At 41.3% G+C, this 25512-nt stretch overlaps 2 protein-coding genes across 14 annotated transcripts in view; both read right to left on the reverse strand.

The window, feature by feature from the left end:
* Positions 1 to 501: 501 nt before the first annotated feature.
* LOC107318198 (phospholipid scramblase 1) lies at positions 502 to 19860 on the reverse strand. Of its 6 annotated transcripts, none has more exons than XM_032446493.1 (13): positions 19747 to 19860; positions 18547 to 18694; positions 15921 to 16003; positions 15403 to 15560; positions 12890 to 13008; positions 8319 to 8350; positions 7830 to 7931; positions 6212 to 6372; positions 5135 to 5177; positions 3843 to 4063; positions 3223 to 3384; positions 2053 to 2214; positions 502 to 913 (listed from the first exon to the last, which is right to left on the reverse strand). In XM_032446493.1, exons 6-13 carry the CDS (start codon positions 8323 to 8325, stop codon positions 854 to 856), a joined length of 918 nt encoding a protein of 305 aa, XP_032302384.1. In that variant the 5' UTR covers positions 8326 to 8350; positions 12890 to 13008; positions 15403 to 15560; positions 15921 to 16003; positions 18547 to 18694; positions 19747 to 19860; the 3' UTR covers positions 502 to 853. The 6 variants fall into 6 exon arrangements, with proteins under 6 accessions (XP_032302384.1, XP_032302383.1, XP_015727225.1 ...); XM_032446492.1 differs by lacking the exon at positions 19747 to 19860 and adding an exon at positions 17092 to 17318 and having other exon boundaries at positions 18547 to 18678; XM_015871739.2 differs by lacking the exon at positions 19747 to 19860 and having other exon boundaries at positions 12890 to 13012; positions 18547 to 19681.
* A 149-nt stretch (positions 19861 to 20009) lies between these two features.
* Positions 20010 to 25512, reverse strand: part of LOC107318199 (phospholipid scramblase family member 5-like) — a 92228-nt gene continuing 86725 nt past the window's right edge. For 7 of the 8 annotated variants that reach the window (XM_032446497.1, XM_032446496.1, XM_032446498.1 and 4 more), the window contains 3 exons: positions 24567 to 24728; positions 24017 to 24095; positions 23154 to 23930 (listed from right to left, as the gene is read on the reverse strand). In XM_032446497.1, the coding sequence (XP_032302388.1) occupies positions 24057 to 24095; positions 24567 to 24728 (201 nt within the window). In that variant the 3' untranslated portion in view covers positions 23154 to 23930; positions 24017 to 24056. Of the gene's footprint in view, positions 23110 to 23153; positions 23931 to 24016; positions 24096 to 24566; positions 24729 to 25512 lie in introns of those variants that run through there. The other variant, XM_015871747.2, reaches the window with a different exon arrangement.

Genomic DNA, 25512 nt, shown 5'->3' on the forward strand with positions numbered 1-25512 from the left:
TTGTCTGATTTTGCATGCAGATTGGACTGAAGGTGCTTTCAGGCCTTACACTGAACATCTAAGCACAGCAATATTGGAAACACAAGATTCTGAGTTACCTGGAGGAATGAATATAGGCCCCTAGTTATGTCCCGTTAGCCCAAGGTTCCTATTACCTTGCTGATATTTGCATTCACTCTTAAATTGGTCCCTTGATAAAAAATTGATGACAAGATACTTTTCAGCAAGTATTAGGAACAAATGCTTGTGGTTGCTTCTTTTTAACAGTCTCCTCTAGCTTCTGTTGGTGAAAATCAAAACCTTAAGTTTCAAAAGAGCCAAAATTAGGGAACTAAATGAATCATATGAGAGCAGACTCATAACTAGATTAATACAATTTTTACAGTGTATTTTGATAGTTCTGTTTGTTTAGATTACTTTGTTTTGAATGTATATACTTGGTAAGCTGGAAACAACAGAATACTAACACCAAGCCAAAACTACCAAAGAAGGATACATACGAAACGATCAGAACCTCTTTATTAGGCTGACTGCTTATATTATTATTGAACAAAGAAATAGATCTCTTTTTTAAGAATTAAGTTTTTAATACAACAATTCCAAATTTCTTGGAAAAAAGGCTGCTATATATTTCTATACATTACATTATTTATCTGTACAGACAAAAAGTGCTTATTTGAATACAACAGTGTCATTAGATTACAGAACTAGAAGCTAGACAATAAAGCTTTTAGTTTATAGAAATATAATTACAAGTGCAAAAGGTCCATCTCTCACATTCTCACTGGAGCTCTGTAATCCTCTGGCAAGTGGGTGGTTTATTTTCTTCCTTCTAAATACAAAGTTCTAGATTTCACTGCCACACTCCCGTTCGCTGATGGCTGTCACCAATGCTCTCAAAAAACATGAAGTCCTAGGAAGGAAACAAAAAGCAAACAAACTCAATCCTTTTAAAATCTAGATCTTGGTTTGTGGTACTTTTGCAGGTATTCAAAGCAATTACTCCCCAGAAACCTTACATGACAAGAAGCAGCTGGGAATACCTCTCTCCAACCTAATTCCTGAGTCTCTTGTAGAGAAAACGAGGAATCCACAACAAGAGAAAAAAAAAAGTGGTAGAAGACTGAGATGTTTAACTTTATCATTAGCAGAAGGCATGTTTCCTTTACTTAGGATTTCCATCCTAACTTCCTTCAACCTGACTCAAGTCCCTTCAATATTACCTCAAACTGGATTCTGCCATAAAGGTCTCTATCTTTACAAAGAGGAGCCCCATATTCTGTGCCTGAGGTCCATGCTTCTTCATACTCCCTACTCTTCACCTACATCCTTGCACCTGAACACACACAGCTAAGGAAAACCTGGTCCATATGCAGGGCTGTAAAAGCTGGTGAGAACTTTCCAAATGCAGATGCTGCAACAAGCTCTTCCTGCCCTTCCAGAGCCCTACCAAAACAGAAACAGAGCACTTCTGAAGCAGTGCCTGATGCTGAATTGCACAGGTAAGTGGAAACACAAGCATGGCAGAGTCAGAATGCTGATGAGGACAGTATGAAGTTAGATGTATTTTGCCCCCATATAAGACTCTGCCCATAGAAACGATCCCTCTGAGAGTATTTAATCCTATTCATCTCGGTGCTTCATGTATTTCCAAGAAGGATGAACTGGATGCAGCACCTATCAGTGGTTCACCACCTCAGTGGGCTGTTCCAGCCTTGGTTGGGCCTCCTGGCTAATGCTGTTCTTTACTTTTCTGGTCTCACCATCCACATAAACATGCTTGCCTCTGCTTATGAGTCTGTAAAGTTGTCTTTTATGGGGCTTGTTAATCTGATTGTGTATAAAGCTCCTTTTAATGTAGTCAGCACTTCATGTAGACTAGAATAAGCTTATTATCCAAAATATTCCCTCCAGGGTTAGTTTTACACACAAGAAATTGACCAAAAGCTCTCAAGCGCTTCAAGGAGCCCAAAATCAAAACCTTTATCAACACAATTTAAACACTGAGATGAAGTCAGTTCATATTCAAATATCAGTAAGCTACAGACTTACGATAAGGAAGCAAGCACCGAGCATGACAGCTTTCATTTTTACATCAAGGTCCATTGGAAATGAGACTCCAAAGTTATCAGTATCTGTAAATGCTTCTTTCAAAAACCCAGACCACTGCTTAGAAATCCTCCCAATAGTAGCATCCTCATCCAAAGTCTTCACCTATTTCAACATAAAATTTAAAAAAAGAAGTTATTAAAGAATCCACAAATTCTTTTAATTATAGATCCATCAGAAAGATTTAAATTGTGTTATTAAAGTAATGCAGTCACTGAATGCGACTATTAGTACTGAAAGACAAGCCAGACCACCAGAAAGTCAGAGTGAAGTAACACAGGCATCAACTTAATTCTAAATCTGATGGGAATTCAGTGTTTCATTGGTGTTGGAAGTCAGCTTTTACATGCAAACATGTACGTGTGCATGTACACACACTCTGTTGGGAGTACTGTCTTTTAGCCAGCAGAGTCAATTATTATATCCTGCCATGCATCAGGAAAGGCTCAGGGGAAAATTAAACAAATTACATTCTCTCATTCCAAAAGAGAGGTTAGCCCTTTCTTAACGTTGTTTCCTAAAGTTACACCCAGTGTTCATAGTTCTATGAAAGTGTAATCCCCCAAAATAAAATCAGACTAAACTCGCTTCAGCGATTTACAGTATCATTTTAAACAAAGTTTAGTTAGTTTATCTATTAGTTAATTTGTATGAAAATGCTAATACGTTAATTAGTATTCTTTTTAAATAATAGTTGTAATTCTTCAGTCATTCAAATGTATATTTTAGGTCTAAATCATGACTTACTTGGTTAGTGAATGACTATTAAATGACTGGACAAGTGGTTGTAGAAACTCATTTTAATAAACAGCTAATACAACTTTTTTTCCTTTTAGGGACTAACATCATGGATTAATAAAGACTTTGCTACCAAATTTCCATTAAGAGAATGGAAATCAGATCACTGACGTAATTTCTGAAAGTTTGGCAGGCTTTTCCAGAAGGATCTGCCTACTTAGATAACTTAATTGACTATATCAGCATTAAAAGATTATGTTTTAATTATTTTGTATATACCACAGTGCAGTTGTCTTGTAATAAGAGAAGCAACAGACTACTATCAAAATACTGCTTGAAAGAAGATATATACAAACAATTCTTAGTGTTACATACCTCAAAATTAACGTCCTCACAACAGCTGCAGACGACACAAGGGCCACTAATTTTCAGTACATCCATTCTTTTTTCATCCTGAATAGTAAACTTAGGCAAGCAGGGATGCCAGTTCTGGACAACATAACCTACTGGTGTTCCTGGAGGTGCTTGAACTTCTATCTTCACAGGAAAAAGAAAATCCCCTCATGAAGCAGTTTCTAATGCTTTAAGGTGTTCATTAGACAAAAATCCACACTAATATGCATACCAAACACAGCTTATTCTTCCATAACAACCCAGCTTTCCAATGAAGCTGCAGTAGGTTTTTGGCAAACAATTTCAGAAAGCTGCACACACATTCCAAAACCAATACGCAACTTCTGCCTCCACTGAAATCAATGGCATACTCCTGAGGCTACAGAATATATAAGCTATGTGTCTAAAGTAGAAAGATAAATGTCTAGGTGAAGGAAAGACTCTGAGCTTTCTCAAAGTCAAGGCCTTATAGGGTGCAGCTACTACGCATCTGTCGGTAATAGCTCTAAGAAGGCTCAGATTTGAGACTCTGTCCATAATCATCACCCCAGATTCATTAATATCAAAGAAGATCTCATCCCTCGTGGTGAGAAGCGACTCACCTCCTGTAAGCAGCAGGGAAAAAAACATGACGAACACCTGAGGGGTCTCTCCAGCCTTATCACCTCATGACCCAGATTGTCCATAATCTTCATGGTGAAAGGTCGTGCTGGCCCACAGCAGTTCCTTGTGCAGCAGTCAGTGTCCTCTGCTGCAAAGTACACCCTTTGTCCCAATGAATTCTTGATTTCATATTTGTTGTTTGATTCCAATCCAATAAAAACTGGAAAAAAACAGTAACAGAACAGTTAGTTCCTGATGTGCACCTACATGAACAACAGATAATACAAACACCAAGCTAACCCTAACCTACTGCTTGGAAAGGCATCATCTGGAGTCTGTCAGAGGCAACTCCGACAGCAGGAGCAGTGGGGAAGGGCCTTCAAGCAGAGCAGCCCAACAGAAGTTCAAAAGGAACAAGCCACCATGAGCATGGCGACATGGAAAGAGCATAGAGATGTCCATCAGTTCCCTTCCCTCAAGCCATGGGTGCCTGCTACCAGATCAAGCACCGCCATTCCTTGCCACACAGCAGAAAGTTTCTTAGGGAAGAGCAGAAGGTGTTGTGAAGCAAAAAATTGCTCCGTAGGGCACAATTATGTTTGGAACAAGAAAGATACAAAAAAGCCTCACAGTTGAGATTCATAGCTAAACAAATGGAAGATGGCAAGAGCCAGGGCTGTAATTTTGATTAGTTTCTTCAACAAAAATACCCTTGAAATATTATGGAAAGCAGACGTAACAGCATTTGGTGTCAGCCAAGCTGGGCATTCCATTTTATTTATTCTGTTCAAAAGACATTGAAAACATGACTTTCATATTCTTAAAGTGAATGGAGTAAGGGAAGCAGAAGGAAAGCACTTCAATTCACTAAAAGAACAAGATCACCTGGAAGTGAGTTCAGAGCAGCAATCTAGTCTAAGGAATTAGATGTAGTGAGAACAGACATTGGATATTTAAATAGGAAAAAAAGGAAAGCTAAAATCACATGAATAACATGGAAGATTTGTGACTTCATCTATAATCAGCTACAAAGACTACTGAGATAACAGTACTGCTGTCTATCTTACAGTATACAGAAGCAGTTTAAAATCCTCTTCTAGCCTCCTGTTTTTCTGTTCCCTTTTCTCCTCCATAAGTTCTGTGGGAATTGAAATGATAACAAGCAGGAAACACGGAAGTGGTGATCCATTAGGGGACGTTAAAGAAGCTTTGTCAAAGAAGGTCTAAATTTTTACAGTTCTTGGGACTATTAGATTTAAACATTTCTCTGCTATAAAAACATTTCACTTACTCTCAAGAAGTTCAAGTTGCTGATGAATTAATATCTGGTCAATCTGTTCGTGGTTGAAAAATGAAACAGAATAAATAGTTAGCAAGTTGTAACTCAGAGATACCTAGTTTCAAGAAGCATTGTTTTTTTCATTTCATAATGCAGTGTTAATGATTAATACGTTGTTTAGAGATTGATCACTACCAGCAAAGCTGCAGACATGGCTCATGTCTGCCTGTCCTGCCCTCTCTCAGTTTAGCAGAACAGTGTTACAAGCACCAGATCAGAGAATGGAAGCTGTACCCAGACTGGTCTGGTTACAGGCATGCAAGTCTAACGTGCCTGTGCTCCCTTCACGACTTGGTGTGACTCAGTAACACTACAGAGTCTGAAATCCCCGCACCAGATGCCTGCATCAGGAATCTGCACAGAGAAGGGCAGGAACCACCAGGAGGAAGTTCAAAAATTTTAAAGCAGAAGCTCAGCTACCATTTAGCTCCGAGTGAAACAAAGGAAACACCAAGTTTGGCATTGGTTTATTTTCTGAGAAATATGCACAACCATAAACGTCAGCATATGACCTTTGTATTTGCTTCCAGTGATAAGATAAACTATGCTTTCACGAAGGATATTTCCTGTGATACACACTGCAACATGGGAGCAATTTTCATTTTGCTAAGAACATTTTCTAAGTTCATTAAGTTTGACTAGAGGCGCTAAGAAAGCATCATGTAGAGAAGCAAGCCCATACATTGTGCTACAGGTACATGCATACGTAAATATGCAATGCATCTTGACAAACTGCATTACATCTAACAAACAGTAGCTTCAGAAATAGGAAAGATATGCTCTGTGCCCACTGTCTGTTAGCATCACACTTGGCAGGAGTGGGTATCCCCCAAAGTGCTCTGGCCATAACAGGCATGTCCATACTCAAATGTGCATCACTCACATTAAAAGAGGCCTCACAAAGCAGCCCAAAAGCAGCAACTCATGCAACTGCAATAAAGACAGATGTGTTTTCTAGCTTTCTCACAGATGCAGGCTGCTTCTCAGGTGACCACCGATTCTCTGGGGAAGGATGAAGGCTGCAGGTACCTGTGTGAGATATTCCAGTCCAGGAGGGCAGTTGGGAAGAGGAGGAGGGATAGGCATCCAGATGGCTCCGGGAGGCTGGTTCTGGATGGGTGGAACAGCAGCTCCAGATGGGATTCCCATGGGCTGTGCCTGGAAAGCATAGGGCCCTGCTGCAGGAGTGCCTGAAGGGAAAGGAGAGATGCAGTTTGGGAACTGAGGTCTTGAAAAAAGAACTGCATCGTGGATCTTCAAAAGAAAAAAAGAAACGTCATACACATTAATTGTAACCATGCAGATTCTCATACCTACAACGTATTTCAGTTAGGGATATTGCAACTCTCAAGAAAGAACATACTGGGATGTTCTAAACTCACCAGACAAAACCAAATGAAATAAACAAAGGCGTCTCTCTTGAGCAATACTAATATTCTATACTAATAGAAATACTATGCACACGGAGACGCCCGCAGGTGGCGCCCGCAGCCCCGTGCCGGGAGGGCGCTGACGTCTGTTCCAGCAGCTGCGGAACGGGAAATGCGGGCTGCCCCTGTTTAACGCCGTCACGACCGGCTGATGACAGCTCCGGTCCGATGAACCGTTCTGTATGTTGCTCAGAAGCCCGCAGGAGTTTGCAAGGAGAAACCAGCATGAATACCTTCGTAGAAAGGTCCGAAGACAACTGGTTCCAGAGATGCTGACTCATAGACCTCGTGGTTACCCTTAGCATCATGCTGTGTTATAAAACACGAATTGCTTCATGTGAATGATGATGCTGCTGCCATAAACCATGCAGCGCATGTAGGTGCGGCATACAGCCCCTCAATAGCAGCACTGCACACCGCAGATAAGGACCCACCCTCCTGCAGAGCTGATGGCTATCAGTGTGTGTTAACACAGGCTGTACTCAGATAAAACAGTCACTCCCTGGCCTTTGGAGCACGTGTTCATTCCTTGAAGGCTGCGCACTCACAGAACTTGTATTTCCTCACTGAAAGATGCACAACATTTAATGTACCCGCAGCACAGAAACTTAAGCCAAACACTTTGCTCTTTATAAATAATTTATGCCTGGAGCCTGTTAGATACTGTTCAGTGTGATCCGGCTCTTCGGTAAGCAGTTCTGTGATAAGCTATTTGTGAGTGCTCTGTTCTGAATGGGGAGCAGAAAACGAGATTAAAAAAGAGGAAACAAATGGAAGGTAAAACCACATGCAAAGTTCAGCAACAGGAAAAGAAACAGGATCTGCGCAAACGACAGAACTGTGAGAGGTGAACAGCCCTTCAGTTTTGGATCACCAGAGAAAAAGAAGCTGGAGGACTGACATAGCACTTAATAATAATCTGGTAATCAGCAGGAAGCTGCCATGCATTAATTGTGTTGCATCACTAACACTTCCCTAACAAACTCAACCCCAGCGACCACTGAGGAACAGTTGCAGACTTCCTCAACTGCTGGCACTGCTCAGCACACACAAACACGTAGCACTGAGAAGGAAAGAGTATGACCTGAACAGATATTAACAGAAACGTTACAGAATTAATACAGAGCTGTAAATCAGAGATGGCTGCCCTGATGAAACCTCCTGCTTCCCATGCACACCTCCTAAACAAACAGCAGATCTATAGCCAGGCAACCTACCATAGTAAGTCCCAGCTGCATACTGCGGGTGGCCATAGGGGGGCTGGTTTCCTGGTGCATAGCCAGTATTGGAGAATCCAGGTGCCGGTGGCGGGTTATGTGCTGTAAGAATGCAACATACGCTTTTAGTACTGCTCTCATTTACCTCCTCTCACACACAGGGGGAAAAGATCCCCAACACTGCCTTAATTTTTCAGAACAGGTGTACAGAAATTAAGCTGCTGTTTCCTGAACAACAAAAACCACATAATGAGCTTGATTTTACTTACATAAAACGTGTGTATTAAAGCGCAGCATAATCTAAAGGAGTTTCAAGATTTGAAAACATGTTTTGTAAATTATTAAATTTTAATGTTTGAATTCAAAACATTCAGACATCTTTCCTAAAATTATCAGGCAAATTTATATCTAAACTAACATTGCTTGGATACTTAAGAAAGAATGTTATCTTTACTGTAGCACAAGACAACACTGGCCTGTTTTACTCACCTTGCATTGCGGTGGATCTGCTTGTAACTGTTCTGCAAAACAACATATTTATTTATTGGTTTTTGAATATAAAACTTCACACCAAGGTCACTCACCATTCTCTATTAATTAGCAATAAAAGATATCTGAATGTCTAAATTACATGGAACTGCTGAATCAGAAATAAAGGCTAAAAAGAACTGAGTATCTCAGCTTCATCCTGGGCCAGGCCTCCCACACAAAGTAACACTTCACTGCCTGTGCCTGCTGCACTTCTGCTTTGTGTACCCTGAAACCATGCCCAATTTGTTGGAAAGCATCAGTTATATTCCATTGCAACACAGGATGACATTGTGCAACTATCCAAAGTCATCGTGCAATTCATATGAACGAGTATAACGGTAATTTCAGAGCAATTAGTTTAGTTATCAATGCATACAATAAAACCTGCTTGAGTAAATCCTGAAGCATCTGCGATGCCACCTAATCAGTCTCTGTGCTATTTCACTTTTCATGTGACACTGCCAGATATCACATATGCAGTATTTGTCTTCATGTATAATAAAAGGTGGACTTTTGCACAGGTGAATGAGCATCCACAGCGCACTGTCAGCACCAAAACAGCCATCTGTTTGCCTTTTTCTATTGTTCTAGGGTCTCTAAAAGGAGTTGAAAAAGCAAAAGAACGCAGTGAAACCTAGGTAATATTTATGTTACAGTTCATCCAGCTAGTTCAGTTCAGCAAAGACACTCATACAAAGCTGGGAATTTCCCAGTTATTTCCCGTTTCTCATTCACACGGCAAAAGCTGGTGTTATAAGAGGATGCTGAATGGCTGTGGGGTGATGTGGCATCCAGCTCACCCCCCAGCTTACACACAACATCCTCTTTGTTTAATAAATTAGTTTTAAAAGTGATCTTCTCTATATCCTTTTGCTTCTTTACTAGCATACCCTATTAACAGAAACACCATGCTGTTTTGTGTATTTTTATTGGATTCTAGTCCATTATGTGCATAGATTTTTTTATAAAAAGTTATCTAAAACAATGCATCTTTTTTAAAAATACAAGAAAAATAATGCATTAAAACTATGTAACCTTGTTCTTGCTATTGATAATCTGGTGTGTCACATTTAATAACAGTATATTTTAATATAAAATATAAAACTTCCAGCTTGTGGGAATGCACAAATTCAAGATGATTTAAATATATATATGAATGGGTCTCTTGCAAGTTTCAGCGTATCAGCTGTGAGATGTTCTGCATATCAAAACTTCTGCAAAGTACTAAGAACTACGACTGAACCCTTCAGTAAAGGTCGAACAGAGGCAGAATCATATGATGTATTCAACAAAAAGCCTTCATAGCAGTCCACAATATTTTCTCTCCTTACAGCCCCTCTGTGTGACTGATGATTCAGAAATACTGAGATGTGCTTTCCAGCTAGCAATGACTCTACAAAATTCACCTCCCGTTTCATCAGACACGACGCTAACACTGACATCACTTCTTTCACTAACATCCTTTTTCTATTGCTTTTTATCCAGACTCCTTCTACCACCTGTGACTCAGCCACGCTGTCACAGCACTGCCAGTCACACCATGCTTTTCATCCGTGTGATTTCATCGATGGTGAAATTATGTAAAATTCTGAAGAACCAAAGGAACAAGGAACAAAATCTCACTTTTCTCAATTGTGTTACACAATAGATTGTTCAGCCATTCTCATATGCACGGGGAAATTCCCACCTGGCAGCAATGTAGCAATGAACAGACCGGTTGCTTTTAATCCTCCTAACCCAAGTTATGCCAAGATTGTAAGGGTCCTTCAGATGCCATGCTGGGTGCGACAAGGCCCCAGTGATAGCACATACTTGTGGAAAGGAGGGGCCTGGCTGGGGCTTCGGGTCTGCCCCACAACTGGAGCTATTTGGAGCCAGGGCTGGGAACAGGACCATGTGCCCGGAAGACCTCTTCCGTTCTGGTCAAGCACTGCCCTTTCCTGGCTGAGATTTGCATAGGAGTTCATAGCTGTGGGCTCACAGGGGATATAAATATCCTCCCCTGCTAGAGGAGAGACATCTCAGGGTTCAGTTTACCCAGGGAAAAGCAGAAGTGATTCTGCTGGCAGGTTCCAGTAATGACACTTATGAAATGGTTTCTGGATCACTGGGCAACCTGACGTTTCCAAGCAGAGCCAGCTCTGCCACTATTTAGTGGTGGAAGGGAAGGGAACAGGCTCTGTGCCTTCAGGAGAGAAAGTGACCCGGCCCAACAGCCCCACTGCCTGCACCCTGAAGCACTGTGCTGCCTGCCTCCATGCACGGCAGGAGCTCCCAGGCTTCCCCCTCTGCTCTGACATGCTGAATTCAGGAGCTTCCACAGCTTAAGCTCTGTCAACCAACAACAACACACCCACTCTGTTTTTATTTTCTCAAATCCTTAACAAGTACCATAGAAGCAGCACTGAGGTTCAAGGCATTGCAGTTTTCCCTCTCGGGGAAGTTTGAGCCCAGGCAGATAAGGTCAGCAAAAAACTTTTGGAAAGGAAATTGTGGAATTATCTGTTCTGAAGGAAGTCAGAACAAAGCAGTTCCAGTTTAGAGAACTGTAATGGGAACACTGCCCTGAGACCACCCCCTTTTAATGGGCTGCACAATGCCCACGCTATCTTTCCATCCCTTACTCCTTTTCAAAACTGCATTACACAGCCTCAGTTTCTAGATCTTACCCTGATGCACGTCTGCAGCGATGATGCAACCGATTTCAAGACCCCCTTAATTCACTTAACTGCAGGGCTTCTGCTTTCTATCTGGAAAGCGGCACTGCCTCCATTCGTGACCACCAGCTCCATCTCTGACCCAGCTGCGCAAAATGCTGCCAGAAGCACATTAACAAGTGTCCCCAGACGCAAACACTGTGCACAGTGCCACTTACAGACCCCAACAGGCCTTTCTTCTGAGAAAGCACGTGGTTTGGAAAACACACTTTAGGAGCCAAATAGCCATAAGGCAAGCATTAGTTCACTCAAGCTAGCTTTGTGGCACCTCTTTCCCATCACTGCATTATTTCAGACTGTTCAAACACTGGATTTTAACCTTTACTGCTAAAAAAACCCAAACAAAACAGCATACTTTAAAATCATCTGGTTTACCTAATTAAACAGGTGTGGGTTTTTTGGTCAAAATTAACAAAACAGCTTCTCAAGAAGGAACTGCATGACCTGCAAGCTGACATAAGATTATTTTCTGGTGCAGTGATGTATCTCCTCCCTTACACAGACACTGCCCTGACCCCCAGAGCCCCTCAGCACAGCCCAGGGGACGTCGTGCAAAGCATCCTGCCTCAGCCCCACCCAGGTGCCATTGAGATCACCACGCAGCCTCAGCACTCCCCCATAAGCCCACCTTCGGAAGGAGTTACTTGTAACAACCGGCTATCCTCGAAGAGAGAGATTTTCTATTTCACTGACCCTTCCGATCATTAAGCATCCCCGTGACAAAAATACAGATACCTTCAGAAGCACCGGAGGAAATCCTTCGAGACGAGCACACGCCCCAGCAGCACCTGGAAACCTCTCTGCACTGCCGCAGCGCTTAGCACGGCTCTTAGCCCAGCGCCGCGGGGCGGGTGCGGCCGGGAAGCGCCGCCGCCCCCGAACAAAGCAGGGACCGGGAAGGGGCACGGCCACGGGGGTGCGGAGCCCGGCGTGCGTCACGGCTCCGCCCGCAGCTCCCCCGCGGAGCGGCTGACCCGAGCTCGGCGATGGTGGTGGAGCGGGAGGGCGAACGCTGAAAAGCCCAGAGTATTTGTATCAGGCCTTGCACGGCTCGAAATTTAAAGTGGTAATGTCTCCCTCGGTATAACTCCTGGATCTGATCTAACGCAGGTGCTCTTTAAGGAGGTTTGGCTGGTCAGCTGCTTGTTTCAAATGGTATTCAAGCAAAACCAGCTGGTTTATGGGAAACATTGCTCAAGAAGAAAACAAAATGAAACTGCTTTTGATTAGTGCTTATCCTGGATGCAGTTTCTGCACGGTTTCTTGAAAACTGGAAAAAAGCTGTGAGCATCTTGAGTTGTTCTAACAGGAGCACAGCCAGTGGTTGGAGGGCAGTGATTGCGCTCCTACACTTTGTAATCCTAAGGTTCAAGCTGGAATGCTGTGCCTGGCTTTGACCCTGTGCTGGAAGGACTTTGGCTCCTAACTTTGGACTGGGCTTAGGAGAAGGTCCCAGGACAGTCAAGGTTGCAGTACTTTGTGAGAAGAAGCAGACAACCCGGAGTTGCTTCTGCTTGGAGAAGAGATGGCTGTGGGGAGACCTAATAGCAGCCACATGCCCTTATCTGCAGGGAAGATGTCAAGGTAATATATGCCCTAGCCTTGGAGATGCACAAGGCTGGATGGGCCCTGAGCAGCCTGAGCTGGTGGGTGGCAACCAGCTCCCAGCAGGGGGTTGGAGTTGAGTGATCTTTAAGGTCTTTTCCAAACTAAACCATTCTGTGATTCTATGAAAACACTGTTGATTTATGGAAGTGATTGGCTTGCCTTTGATTCATTCTGATAACTGATAGGTAACACATTAATGCTTACCGATATGATGGTACCAGCTGGAGACATATAGACAGCACAGAGGATCCATGCTGCTTCAAGAAGTACCATTCTTAAGTGTGAGCAGGTTCAGAGTATTGGAAAGTTTACTCTTGCAGTACCTATCTTTAAATTTGAAAGAAGAAAAAAAAAAGGAAGAAGAAGGAAGAAGACAGTTACATTTCATCAACATTTAGTAGTGGATGATTTAGACAAGAAAGCGTTAACTACTTCCTTTCAACTCAGCTATTTTTATAGAAGCTGCTTTGTTACAAAACCTGTTGTAGTTCCACATGTTTTCAGGTTAAAGATTACCCAAAGATACAGTTAACCTCAATGGCACCTAGATAAGCCAGGGATGTATTTTATTGACAGGCCTGGTTTTATAAGGGTTATTATATGTAGGTCACTCAAAGTATTTATTTCTGTGAAAACTGTAAGAGATACAAAAAGCACAAGAACATAATTTGGTAAAGCAAGTTCTCAGTTACAAAACACTGTTTTTCAACACAATCACCATCAGCTGTGCATTTATACCAGCAACAAACAAGAGCCTGCACACAGCATACATACATATTTCCATCTCTAGGCTGCTACAATCCTTTTCTTACATCATGCATTTCTACTTCAGAAGGGTTAAGAGTATCTTCAGACAAGTAGTAATAGGAAGTAATCCTGTTTGATAAATCACTAGAAACAAAAAATGCATTTTCATAAGAAGGAAAAAAGTATCCTGTACCTTTACGTTAAAGACTGGCTAACTAACTCTTAAAATTGATTCATCATTGTGTCTAGGATGTAATAAGAAGTAGCACCATTATGAAATATATTACAAATGGCATCACCATCAACTCAGCAGCACAACAGTCACCCCCTTTGTCAGATTTCACAGCTCTGAACATCTTTGCAGCACCTTTGGGCCATGTGTTTTTAACCTATAGAACACATGCTTACATATATAAGCTGTATGCCCATGTAAAAAAATGAAATAAATGATAGCTGATTTTACTTTGTTTATTTTTCCTTAGGGAAAATGCTGATGACAGCATTGGTGAAATCACCTTCTACTTCCTTTTTTTTTTTAATGCATTCATGTAATCATAGAATCACAATGGCTGGAAAAGACCTCTAAGATCATCTAGTCCAACTTACCACTAAAAATGCCCACTAAACAATGTTCCTAAGTACCACATCTCCACGTTTCTTGAACACCTCCATGGACAGTGACTCCACCACTTACCTGGGCAGCCTGTGCCAGTGGTGACTCCTTCAGAGATTTTCCTAATGCCCACCTGGACTTCCCCTGGAATAACCTGAGGCCATTCCCACTCATTCTATCGCTGTTACCTGGGAGAAGAAGACAACTCCCACCTCATCACAGCCTCCTTTCAGGGAGTTGTAGATGATGAAAAGGTCTCTCCTGAGCCTCCTCTTCTCCAGACTGAACAATCCCAGTTCCCTCAGCTGCTCCCCATAAGATTTGTGCTCCAGACCCTTCACAGGTTCACTGCCACTCTCTGGACATGTTCCAGGGCTTCAGTGACGTACTTATAGTGAGGGCCCAAAGCTGAACTTGGTACTCGAGATGCAGCCTCACCAGAGCTGATAGAGGAAAGATCGCTTCCCTGCTCCCACTGGGTGCTCTATTTCTGATGCAACCCTGGATGCCTCTGGCCTTCTTGGCCACCTGTGTGCATCGCTGGCTCACGTTCAGCATAACATTGACTAACACCCCCAGATCCTTTTTCTCCATACAACCTTCCAGCCACTCTACCCCAAGCCTATACTATCACTTGGGTTTGTTGTAACTAAAGTGCAGGACCTGGCACATGGTTTTGCTAAACCAGGTGGGTCACCTCATATAGGAGAAGATGAGGCTGGTCAAGCACAACCTGCCTTTCATGAACCCACGTTGGCTAGGCATGATTCCCTGGTTATCTAGCACATGCCGTGTGATTGCATTCAGGATGATCTGTAATTCCTGTCATCCTTGTTAGGGCTGCTGGTTTCCATCTATGTCTCTGCGAAGTAAGCTGCACTTAATCTAAAACAGACACATCTAATCATAGTAATTTGTGCATGCATGAATCCCAAGACTTCAAATTAAATCAGAATCCTTACCAGAATAAAGGGAAATGAGTAAATGAAGGTCATTTTGTAACTTGATATATTCTACCACTGCCCTCTTCTACCTCCCAAAATAAAGTCTTCATCTCAATATTCAACTTTATTATTCTGGCCATATATTGAACTTCATCCAGACACTGGGCATGTCCAAGATTTGGGGATTTTACTTCAGTGGTTCTCTCATGTACATAAAAATCTAATCTGGAGTTGTCATTATTCCACACATCTTCACTGAATCCACTAAGAGGATTAATACTGGACACCAATTTTTGTCAGAAATAGGTATATGAATATTTTTATGTGGTTGGAAAATCAGAAATACATGGTAGTATATGATAATACTTTTCTTTTTCAACAGGAATGAAGTTGTTAGCTCAGTTCAGACTTACATGCAGAGATTTAAATACTCTATTCCAATAAACATGTCTATTTGACATAGGGATGAATGTTGTTTCCCACACAAGGATATCTTTGTCCTGTCAAGGAGAGCAGCAGCATATCCCTTCCTTTTTCTCTCAGACATTTTTTCTGGAAGAAACCTACTCACCTGCAGGGGCAGAAGAAATATGCCATGTTTTACACAACACAAACTAAATGGCCAGCCTGCCACATAGAACAATACCCAGCTTGTTTTCTTATCCAACAGGGATCATGGGAGTCACAACAGGCAGTCAGTGCTGGTCTGTTAGATCACATAGCGCCTCTTTATTTGCCCCATTGAGCAGATTTAATCAGTGCCTTAAACATTTGGGAGAGAAGTTGGAATTGCTTCAAAAGAAGTGAGAAAGGCACCACGCTCCTACTTTAGATTTGTAATATTTAACTGGAATGAAACGTTAATTGTGGATTCTTGATCCCGTTTTAGAGGTATGCTGCATGCATTCAGAGTGCTCAGAATATCACTTACAGCCACTTTAGCTTGCAATCCTCCTAAACTCTGGCACCTTGTTGGATCCTGGGGAACCCAACAGTGATGATGAGACATCAACCCTGTTGATGAAACATGGCAAGAGTAATATCAGATCACCACCAGTGTGTCAGAGATGGTGAACATGTAGCAAAAGGCAGCTTAAATCTAAACACAGGAAAAACAGAAAAATTACTGTTATTGTTTCTCTGGTATGGAACTGGGGCAAACAGATTCCTTTGCAACAACAGCTGACAGACGGTGAAATGAGCCGATGTCTCCCAACTCCCAGTTGTGCTTTTTTTGGCTCAGTAATTTGGCCTTGACTAAGATAATAAAAGATGTATTCACAAAACTAGTAGAGGCAGTTAACAGATTATCTCAGTGTTAAAGATCTGTAGCTGTAGTTACAGGAGCATTAGCTTATTTGATTTCATTTAACAATGTCAAGTCAGCCATCAAGCCTGCAGTCTGACTAATGACTTTCAGGTTCTCCTTTGAGAAGGGAAATAATGAAAACAGTTTTAATACCATTGCGTTTTTGTTAAATCAGCATCCTGGTAACAGATTAACAGAGTAGTATGGGTAAGAATTCTGAATTGCTTGGTTCTTGCATGCTGACCTCCAAGGTGTCTGCTCAGGCAGGCAGAAACAGTCATTTAAACAGGGAAAGCAATTCCCAGAGGGAACAAGCAGGTGCTGGTGTGCATCTTATCTCAAAATATTTGAACACAAGGGGAAAAACAACAATGGAACAATGAAAGAATCAACAGAACATACTGAATTTTGCTACTAAATCTTTTTGTCCCAAACACATTTCTTACATTGAGGAGAAGGCTAAATGAAGTTTTGCTGCTGTCAGCCAGGCATAATTTTGAATGTCAGCATTGCAAGTGAATGGGCATAAGCTGCTTTAGAGTAGAAAATCAGGATATAGAGTGGAAAAGAACAACTAGGCAAAAAGAAATAGTCCACTACAGCTTGCAACATTTAGGATTAACTGGGATACTACAAATGTTAAATGCAGCTTGAGTAAATCCTGTTTTCTGCTGAACCGTCCCTGATCCTGCAAATAGGTGTTTATGAGCAACATTCCCATAGGCAAGATTTTTTACCTAAAAAGCATAAGTAATTCAGGCTTAAGCAATAAATCAGGAAAGTCAACTCCAACCAGCTCCTGTTCCCCATCCTGCAGGCACACAGTGTGTGTGTCAAAGTGCACGCTCCGCTTTCCAGTCAGTTTAGAGTTGCTTGCATTTCTGCTTAAGCTTTTTTCACCATCAAGGTCTTGTGTTTAGGCTCTGTTGTAGGCCGCCTCAGAGTTCCCAGTACTGACGAGGTGCCTGTCCCCCTGCACACTGCCCTGCTGCCATTCAGATACTTCCAGACCCAGCGTCACTGCCAATATACAAACGGAATCGCAGCTGGTCAGTTCTGCCTGGGGCCTTGAATTGCATTTACCTCCATTTTTGAAAGCCATATGAAATGGAAGAGCTGTGTAAAGAAGCCATCCACACCACATGGGTACATGGCTGTAGTGAATAGGTTGGTGTTAGGCTGCATGCAGGTCTCCTCCACTGCCCAGCCTCACTTTGTTCCAGCAAAACAAGGAGTATCTGAAAGCACTCAGTTCACACCTGCTTTCATTTACAGTTAGCTAGTCTTATGCATCCTAGCATTGATTTTGAATTTGAGCTTCTGAAAAAGACACTTCACTTTGACTTTACTGTTGTTAAACTAAAACAGGGGACATTCAAATTTAAAGATTTAGATATTAGGAAGAAATTGTTTACTCAGAGGGTGGTGAGGCTCTGGCACTGATGACCAGAGAAGCAATAGATGTTCCATCCCTGAAGGTGCTCAAGGTCAGGTTGGGTGGGGCCTGGGCAGCCTGAGCTGGTGGGAGGCAGCCAGCCCATGGCAGGGGTTGGTACTAGATGGGCTTTAAGGTCCCTTCCAACCCAAACTGTTCGGTGATTTTATTATATGATGTGATAGTTAATCAGGTGCCATAGGTCAGTAAGGGAGCTGCTGAAATGAGGAAGATTCACAAATGGGGCTGTTAGGACTGTGCCATAATGTACACCGTGCACTCCTTTTTATCAGGCTGAGTGTGAATTTTGCAATACCTGAACACATAGCCAGACAGAGAACAGAATGTGCATTTTTTTCTTAAGTGACTCACCTGATTCTGGCATCACTGATTATTTCATTAAAGAAGGAGATTAATTAGGAGGTTGTAAAGATAAAAGGGACAATAGATCTGCAAAATTCTATGATGTGAATCAACAGGTCAATTAAGAATGAGCTTCAAGGAAAGCCAGGACAAGAGCTGGCAGATACAGGAGGCTGGGAAGGGGAAAATACTAGAACACATATTTACATCAGACATAAACTCTATTTACCATTAAGTCTTACTTAGACATCATCATCAGGTACAGTGAATTCTCTTATCTAATGAATTACTTTGGATGTGGAGTAACTACACATGAAGAGATTGTTTATCAAAGCAGAAACTTCTCTTTCACACTAGGACTGTTCTTAAGAAATCCTGAGCACAGTTATCGGGAGATTTAAATTCAGTCCTGTTTGTTCTTAAACAAAGATTATCAAATTTGTTACTCACATTTCTGATGAACTTGGTTAACATGTGGTATTATAAACTGTATTTGCCATCCAGTTCCTGACTCAGTTGTTGAGTGCAATCGAGCTGCGAGTTGTCAATGATTTTCTTCAAACATTTTTTCTTTCTTCACCATCTTCACTTGGTGATTCTTAAGTACAAAAGAGCAGAGTATTATGGCTTGAACGGATCATCAGTGCACTAGAAAAATGACTTCACCAAGCAGATGCTTGTTCTGTAATGAATCTCTGCCATATTTTTTCCACTGAACTCATATTTGTAAGGATGCAATTAGACTGAACAAGTAGTTGAAAGCATTCTTTTACTTTTGCCATAAATATTTCATTCTCACCGTGTCCTCCTCCACTCCACTCCCTGTTCTTTGATGGCCTCAGTCTTTCCTGGAAGTTACACTACCTTTGCACAATGATTCATCTTGATCAGGGGCTCCCCTGGCTTCCCAGTCATTCCACCTTTCATAACACTGGGACAATGTTAACCAGGGTGGTGACAGCTCAAACTAAACACATTGTTCCTAAAGCATGCCAAACCCAGTTCCTACAAGGGTAGACTGAACAATTGACCTAAAGGCTTCAGAGAAATCTGAGGCCGCTTGTGCAAGCAGGTCGCTATTGGGTCAGGACTGATGTATGCTGATTCTTTCTCCTAGCCATGTAACTGCATCTTCTTATGCTAACAGCATCCCAGCCAGTTTCAGTGCAGGAGTCACACTCACACAACTGTTAGAAGAGATGACTTTTCTCTTGAAAAACACAGAAAAATCAAGGCAAAATGGCTGTGTGCCACTAGTTCTGCTTCCTGCAGCTAAAACAAACAATTTTAGTTTACAAAAGCTTTTGTGACTCGCATGTGTACTCTTTCTTCAGGTGTTAGACTTACTGGCATGCTTTATGTCAGCATCAGCCCCAGGTTCTTCACTGCTAGGAACAAAGCATGCCAGAAGACACACCCTGCCTGTTTACACAGGCACTGTTCCCTGCAGTCCCTTTCCCATGCCCAGTTTTTTTCTGGTCTCTCTTATTTTTTTTGTCCTGAATTGTCCAGGTTACTCCCTCACACTGCTTACTGGTATCCAGCAATTTCTGGCCAGGAAGTATTTCTATACAGAGCAATGGCTATCAATGGTATCTTGGGTCTTTTTCTTTTAATACAAAATAACTGCACCGCAAATAGAGCACTTACCTGATATGGCTGTCACACATTAAAAAAGTCCCTGAAGTATCTCAATGTGGAGAAACACATAGAGCTAACGCGTCCTGTAGATATGACTCAGGAATGAAAAGTACAGTTAAAAACCTATAGCTGCTCTTTGATTAAAGTAATATGCATGATTCTAACTTAGAATATGTCATCCTAATTGAAAAGAAAGCAATGCAACTAAGAAGAGAGTCACATAGGAAGAAATTGTTGTTTCTTTTCCCCTCAATACAGGAACCACTTACCTCCATTAGAAAACACCGAGTTGGGATAATTTCAACATTTGTCTAATTAGAGAACAAAGAAATTGAAAAGTTTTGTTGTTTTGTTAATTGCACAAAGTCTTCCAAGAGATTTACTTTCATATCCCCAAATATATTAGATAACCAGAAAATCTCAGAGCTTACAGAGATGCTGTGTTGCCACTCTCTTCCCAGGTATGTTTTCATCTGGGGTTGTGGCAGTACTGGGGGTTTCCACCCCTCTGCCCCAGGACAGCACACTGCAATGCATCAGAGACACAGAGACAATATGACACAGAGACAAAGGCATTTTACCCATAGAAACTCCCCATTCTTCCAGTGACCACACCACAAAGCAGCTTCCTTTAGGCACACCACTTTGTTTCTACAGAAGGTGGAGAGTGCCCTGGAATCAGAGCTTTTCCCTCCTCCACCCAAGGAAGGTGGAGAGATAGTCCAGGTGCAGAATACTAGATTTGAGGCTGACAAAAGGAAGTGCTGCCTTTTTAATCAGTGTCTTAAGTACACCTTGTGATCTGTGAAAGCCATTCTATTAATGAACTGTTGCTGCCATCTACCGAGCACAACAGCAACACATCACACAGATCAACACGGCAGATAGCCATCAAGTGGGAAACCAGTTACTTGGCTGAATTAAGGTTTTCACTAGAACAAACATATTTCTGTGTAGATGTTTAAGACATGCATCTACTTTAGACTGTACCTGTCCTTGTAGGAAATACTGAATTCTTGTTTGGGCTTTGGAGCCACTGGGCAACTGAACAATGTGAGTTTTGTAAAGAGCTCCCAAAATGTGAAGTAGATTGCTATTAATAAGGAAGTTTGTACAGCTGAATATTTTTATTTTTTAAATAATGTTAACTTTCCTTTGGTGATATCACAATGAACTTCATCTTTGGTGAGCCCAAATTCTTATCCTCACATAAGTAGGGAGTTTCTAGTTGTAAAAGTGCAGGCATTGGCACTACATTTCTGCCTGTATACTGAGGGGTAAGAGCAAGGCTAAGCAGGCTGCAGAGGAAGTTCTCCTTGGTAGCAAGAGCTGTCCCAGCTCCCATGCTTTGCTTTTTCCAGAGGCCGAGGCAGTTTGGGGTCATGTTGGAGGCTGCCACTGGGTTTAAACAGCGCATTCATACATACACATATGCAAGTGTTGGGGTTTTTTTGTTTGTTTGTTTTTCAAGAAAAAGAAAACATAATAACACACAAAAACAGCAACCAAGTCAGTAAGTGCAAGAACTACAATATCGTCACCTGGTTGCAGTATATAAGAAAACATGCAAGCACACGTTGCTCACCTAGAAGGACACTGACAGCCAAATTCAGCCCCGCAGGTAAAAACAGCTCTATTAGATTCAGTGTGAGTTGGACACATTTGTTTCGAAGATGTATTCGGCTTGTTAAGGGATATCAGAAGGCTGGAGATTTGAGATGAAAAGTGGCAAACAACAGGGGGATTGCTGGTCTCAGCAGGCACTGCTATTCAGCTACACACAGCACCAATGTAAGAGCATGGTTTGGTGTGAGAAGCAAGACTGTGGCTGCAAGAACAGTTGCTTCTGTCTAAAGCAGCAAGGTGATTTAAAGGAATAAACTAAAATAGGAATCTGGTTCTTTTACTCAATTTGCTTTAGGGGAATTTAAGAGTGAAAGGACTGAATTCAATAGAATTACACTCGCGAGAAAAGAAAATTGGCGTCACCTCGGCCCTTCTGCAAAACCACACATCTCCACAGGAGGGAGCGTCTTGCCCACGAAGCTCATAACTAGTGCACAGGGAAACAGCAGTGCTCCAGAGTTCTGTTCTGCCGACTGTAGCCCCAGCCGCTGCTAGGAATTAATAGCGAGAGCTGGTAGTGAAACGGTTAACAAATAATGATGATTGTCAGACCTTGTTAACCGCAGTTATTTTCAAGACATATGTAAATCTGTATAAACACCTAAGTGTGGTATATAATCTAAAACATACTGTTTAAATCTGTAAACGTTCCTGAGTTAATTTCACTATGGGAGCGTTAGTTGCAGCTTCCTGGATTTACTGTGTTTGAATTCATACCCATGAACATAAAATTAAAATTAGTCTAAATATTTGTTGAGAATTAATCACCTGATAAATTTAGCTCTTTTTCATTTTCATGAATTATTCATCATCTCCTCTCCCTTCCGCTGATGTGTTTGGTTATTTACAAGAAGTGAATTACCAGTTTGTGTTACAAAATCCAGTATTCCAGGCAATTTGTAAGGTGCTCCCCTTGGAAACTGTTCCACCAGTATTTTATGGTACTTCTCTGCTTCTTGAAGAACTCATTTCAGTTTTTAAGAGAGGTGTAAGTAAGTTCATACAGCAAATACTTTGCAACAAAATGTTCTTAGGTCTTGCAGGAATATAATGAATGCTGGCCTCAGTTTATCAAACCAGACTACCCAGCTCCCTCTGTAGGGTCTTCCTACCTTTGGGAAAATGAACATTTTTCCCCCAGCTTAGTGTCATCTGCAAATTTACTGAGGATACATTCAAATCCCTCATCCAGATAATCAGTAAACAATCAGTAATCATCAAACAGAGCTGGCCCCAGTACTGACTCCTGGGGAACAGCTGAATTTAACGCCATTCATCACCACTTTCTGGGCTTGGCCATACAACCAGTTTTTTACCCAGTGAAGAGTACACCTGTCCAAGCCACAGGCTGCCAGCTTCTCCAGGAGAATGCCATGGGAGACAGTGTCAAAGGCTTTGCTGAAGTCTGGGTAGAATATATCAAAACTCTTTCCCTTGTCTACCAGATGGGTCACCTGATCAAAGAAGGAGATCAAGTTGGTGAAGCAGGACCTGCCTTTCATGAATCTGCACTGGCTGGGTCTAATCCCCAGGTTGTCCCTAAAAGCCTGTGTTGACATGAATGCTTAGAAGCAGTATTATTAAATACTGTGACTGCAGGAGTCAGCAGTTATGTAAAACTTACCTGAAAAAGAGAAAACTCCTATTGCACAGTCTTAACATCGAGAATACCTGAGCTTGCCAAAGAGAAAAGATAATTGTGTCCCAAGGAGGTGTTTGTTCTCGAATGGCCTCAGGCAAGGTGGACTGAAAAGTTACCAACCACCAGATATTACGAAGAGAAAAAAAAAAAACAAGAAACAAAAAACCTTTTAATGAAATTCTTGAGTGGATAGAAGTACAGATTAGATACATTAAATGCATTAGATAGTTCAAAAGTTAAGTGATTCATGTGCACATAGGAGACTTTCTTTCAAACCACACTGCCTGCCTTCAATGCAGGCAGCAAAAGTCCAGATTTTCTGAATGGTGTTTAAATTCCCCCATCTACTGTTGGAAGCCTAATTTCTCACCACAGCTCATTAAATAAATTTTCCCCATAAAATAAATTGTGAGCAGACATCACTTCCCTTCTTTCAACTCGCTGAAATAGATACCATCTTGAACTTCCCATTGGGTGATGTCTTTATATTTGTTGCTTTCAAACTCAGTTTGTTACTATTAATTAAATAACAAATCAGAAAATGACTTCTAAAATTATGAAAAAGCAAAACCAAATCCCCCACAACACACCCTCATGTGGTTAGTAACTGGTACCAGCACTCACAGAGCATCAAAGGGTTCTTTAAACAGAGACTTTCATCAGTGACGCTGCAAGCCTTCGTCTAATCTTTCATGATTTCCCATGCAGGAAGATCAAAAGAGAAAGAAGAGAATAGCACTGTTCCAAAGGAACAGTGCTCTGTGGGAAAAGTATATGTTTAGCTACAACGCATGTAAAATGTAAGTGGGAAATTATTATTTACAAGACACATATTTTAATAAACAACATCATTAACTCCCTTTCTTTTCCTATAAGGAACAAGGATTTGTGCAGTTCAAAATCATGTCCAAAGCTCAAGAGATTTCTGGAAGAAAATGAAAAAGAATTAGGAAGTATCTAACATATAAGTCTTCAAAGCAAGAAGATCAATTTATGTTCATTTTTACTTACTGAAACACATTCTGCATATTTTATTGTTTCTGTCATCTTGTTATAAGCCATCCAGAGAGTTTTCAAAGAACATTAAGTCCTACAAGTAAACAAATAGTGAATGGTAACAAAGGTACAAAAATGCAACAATTAATATCAGAAGTCACGCTTGTAAGACTTTTGTTACATAAAATAATTAGATTAGTCAATCATTTTCTATTATTCTGCCTCTGAGAAATAAGAATGTCAGAGGACAATCCAAAAATCTTTAGTAACATGAGTTATGTTTTTAACCTAATATATAGGTTGCTGTTATTTTAGACCAGTGAATAATTTAAATAGTTTTGTCCTTTTATTTACATATTGTGATGTACAAATTCTGGACTGTTGAAACTATTGCATACTAATATTAACAAGTTAGTGTTGTCAAGAGCAGCACAAGGTCTCTTTTAGGCAATGGTTTGACTTTTCATTGCATGTATGCATTTGTAGGGTCACAGACAACAGCAAGGACCTCTTTGGTCCTGGTCTGTCCAGCTCTTGGGACTACCTCTTGATGTTTCATACTTACAATGAGAAAGCAGGCACCAATCATCACTGCCTTGATTTTCACATCAAGATCTACTGGGACCTGGATCCCAAAGTTAGCAGTGTTGGTAAAGACGTTGTTCACAAATCCAGACCAGTACTTGGAAATTTTGCCTATCGTTGACATTTCATTGAGAGCTTTTACCTGCACCAATAAAAAACAAAACAAAACAGGAATAAGCCTACGTGTAAATAAATCAAATACTCACTGATTATATCTCCACAGAATTAATAACTGTCCTGACATGCAGAGTACTCTATAGTTGTCAGGCTGTTCTTTTCTTCTTGTCATTGAAATTCTCTACGAGTGTCAGATTTGCCTTTAGGAACGGCACACAAGAAAGGGTCTCTCTTGCAAATTTGGAGATGTCAGAATCTTCAGAGCTGACAGAAAAGTGGGGGGAAGCAATTATGAAAGTTTATACCACTCTTCTTTCACAAGGATTTTTTTTCCCCCGTCTTCAGTTTCAGATATGCTCCAAGTCACAACAGCAGTACTGCTGTGGTCCAGTGTCTCCTACAACTGATGGATATGTTCTTGATTACACAGCCACCTCCCCACTCCTTACACAATAACAAAATTAGGAACATTACCTACTGAAGCAGTCTGATGTGGCTAGAAACACAGAATTTGTCTTATGATTATGTAACTAAAAGGAAGAGCTTTTTTTACATCAGAAAACTGTTCGTAGTTTCTTCAACAGTCTCATTCTCTTTCATACCCTAAATATTGCAAAAGCTCCTCCAAATTATTTTTGTTTTCCCCCTGACAAATGAAGATAAATGGGCAGAGAACTGTCAGTCCCATCCAGAAGATATCTGCATGAATCTGCATGTAGAAGTCAGGAACTCCAGTGCACATAGTTGTGATTCTGTTCCCAAATTATTGCAATGTACATAATGTTATTAAGAGCAGAATGTCAGGAATT

This window comes from Coturnix japonica, chromosome 9 (genome assembly GCF_001577835.2).
Source record: "Coturnix japonica isolate 7356 chromosome 9, Coturnix japonica 2.1, whole genome shotgun sequence".
Taxonomy (NCBI): domain Eukaryota; kingdom Metazoa; phylum Chordata; class Aves; order Galliformes; family Phasianidae; genus Coturnix; species Coturnix japonica.

Coding starts and splice junctions, on each gene's coding strand:
- LOC107318198 (XM_032446493.1), bottom strand. Junction 4,064..5,134: donor GCAACTTGAACTTCTTGAGA/GTAAGTGAAATG, acceptor GTTTTTTTCCAG/TTTTTATTGGATTGGAATCA. Junction 3,385..3,842: donor TTCCCTGCTGCTTACAGGAG/GTGAGTCGCTTC, acceptor TTTCCTGTGAAG/ATAGAAGTTCAAGCACCTCC.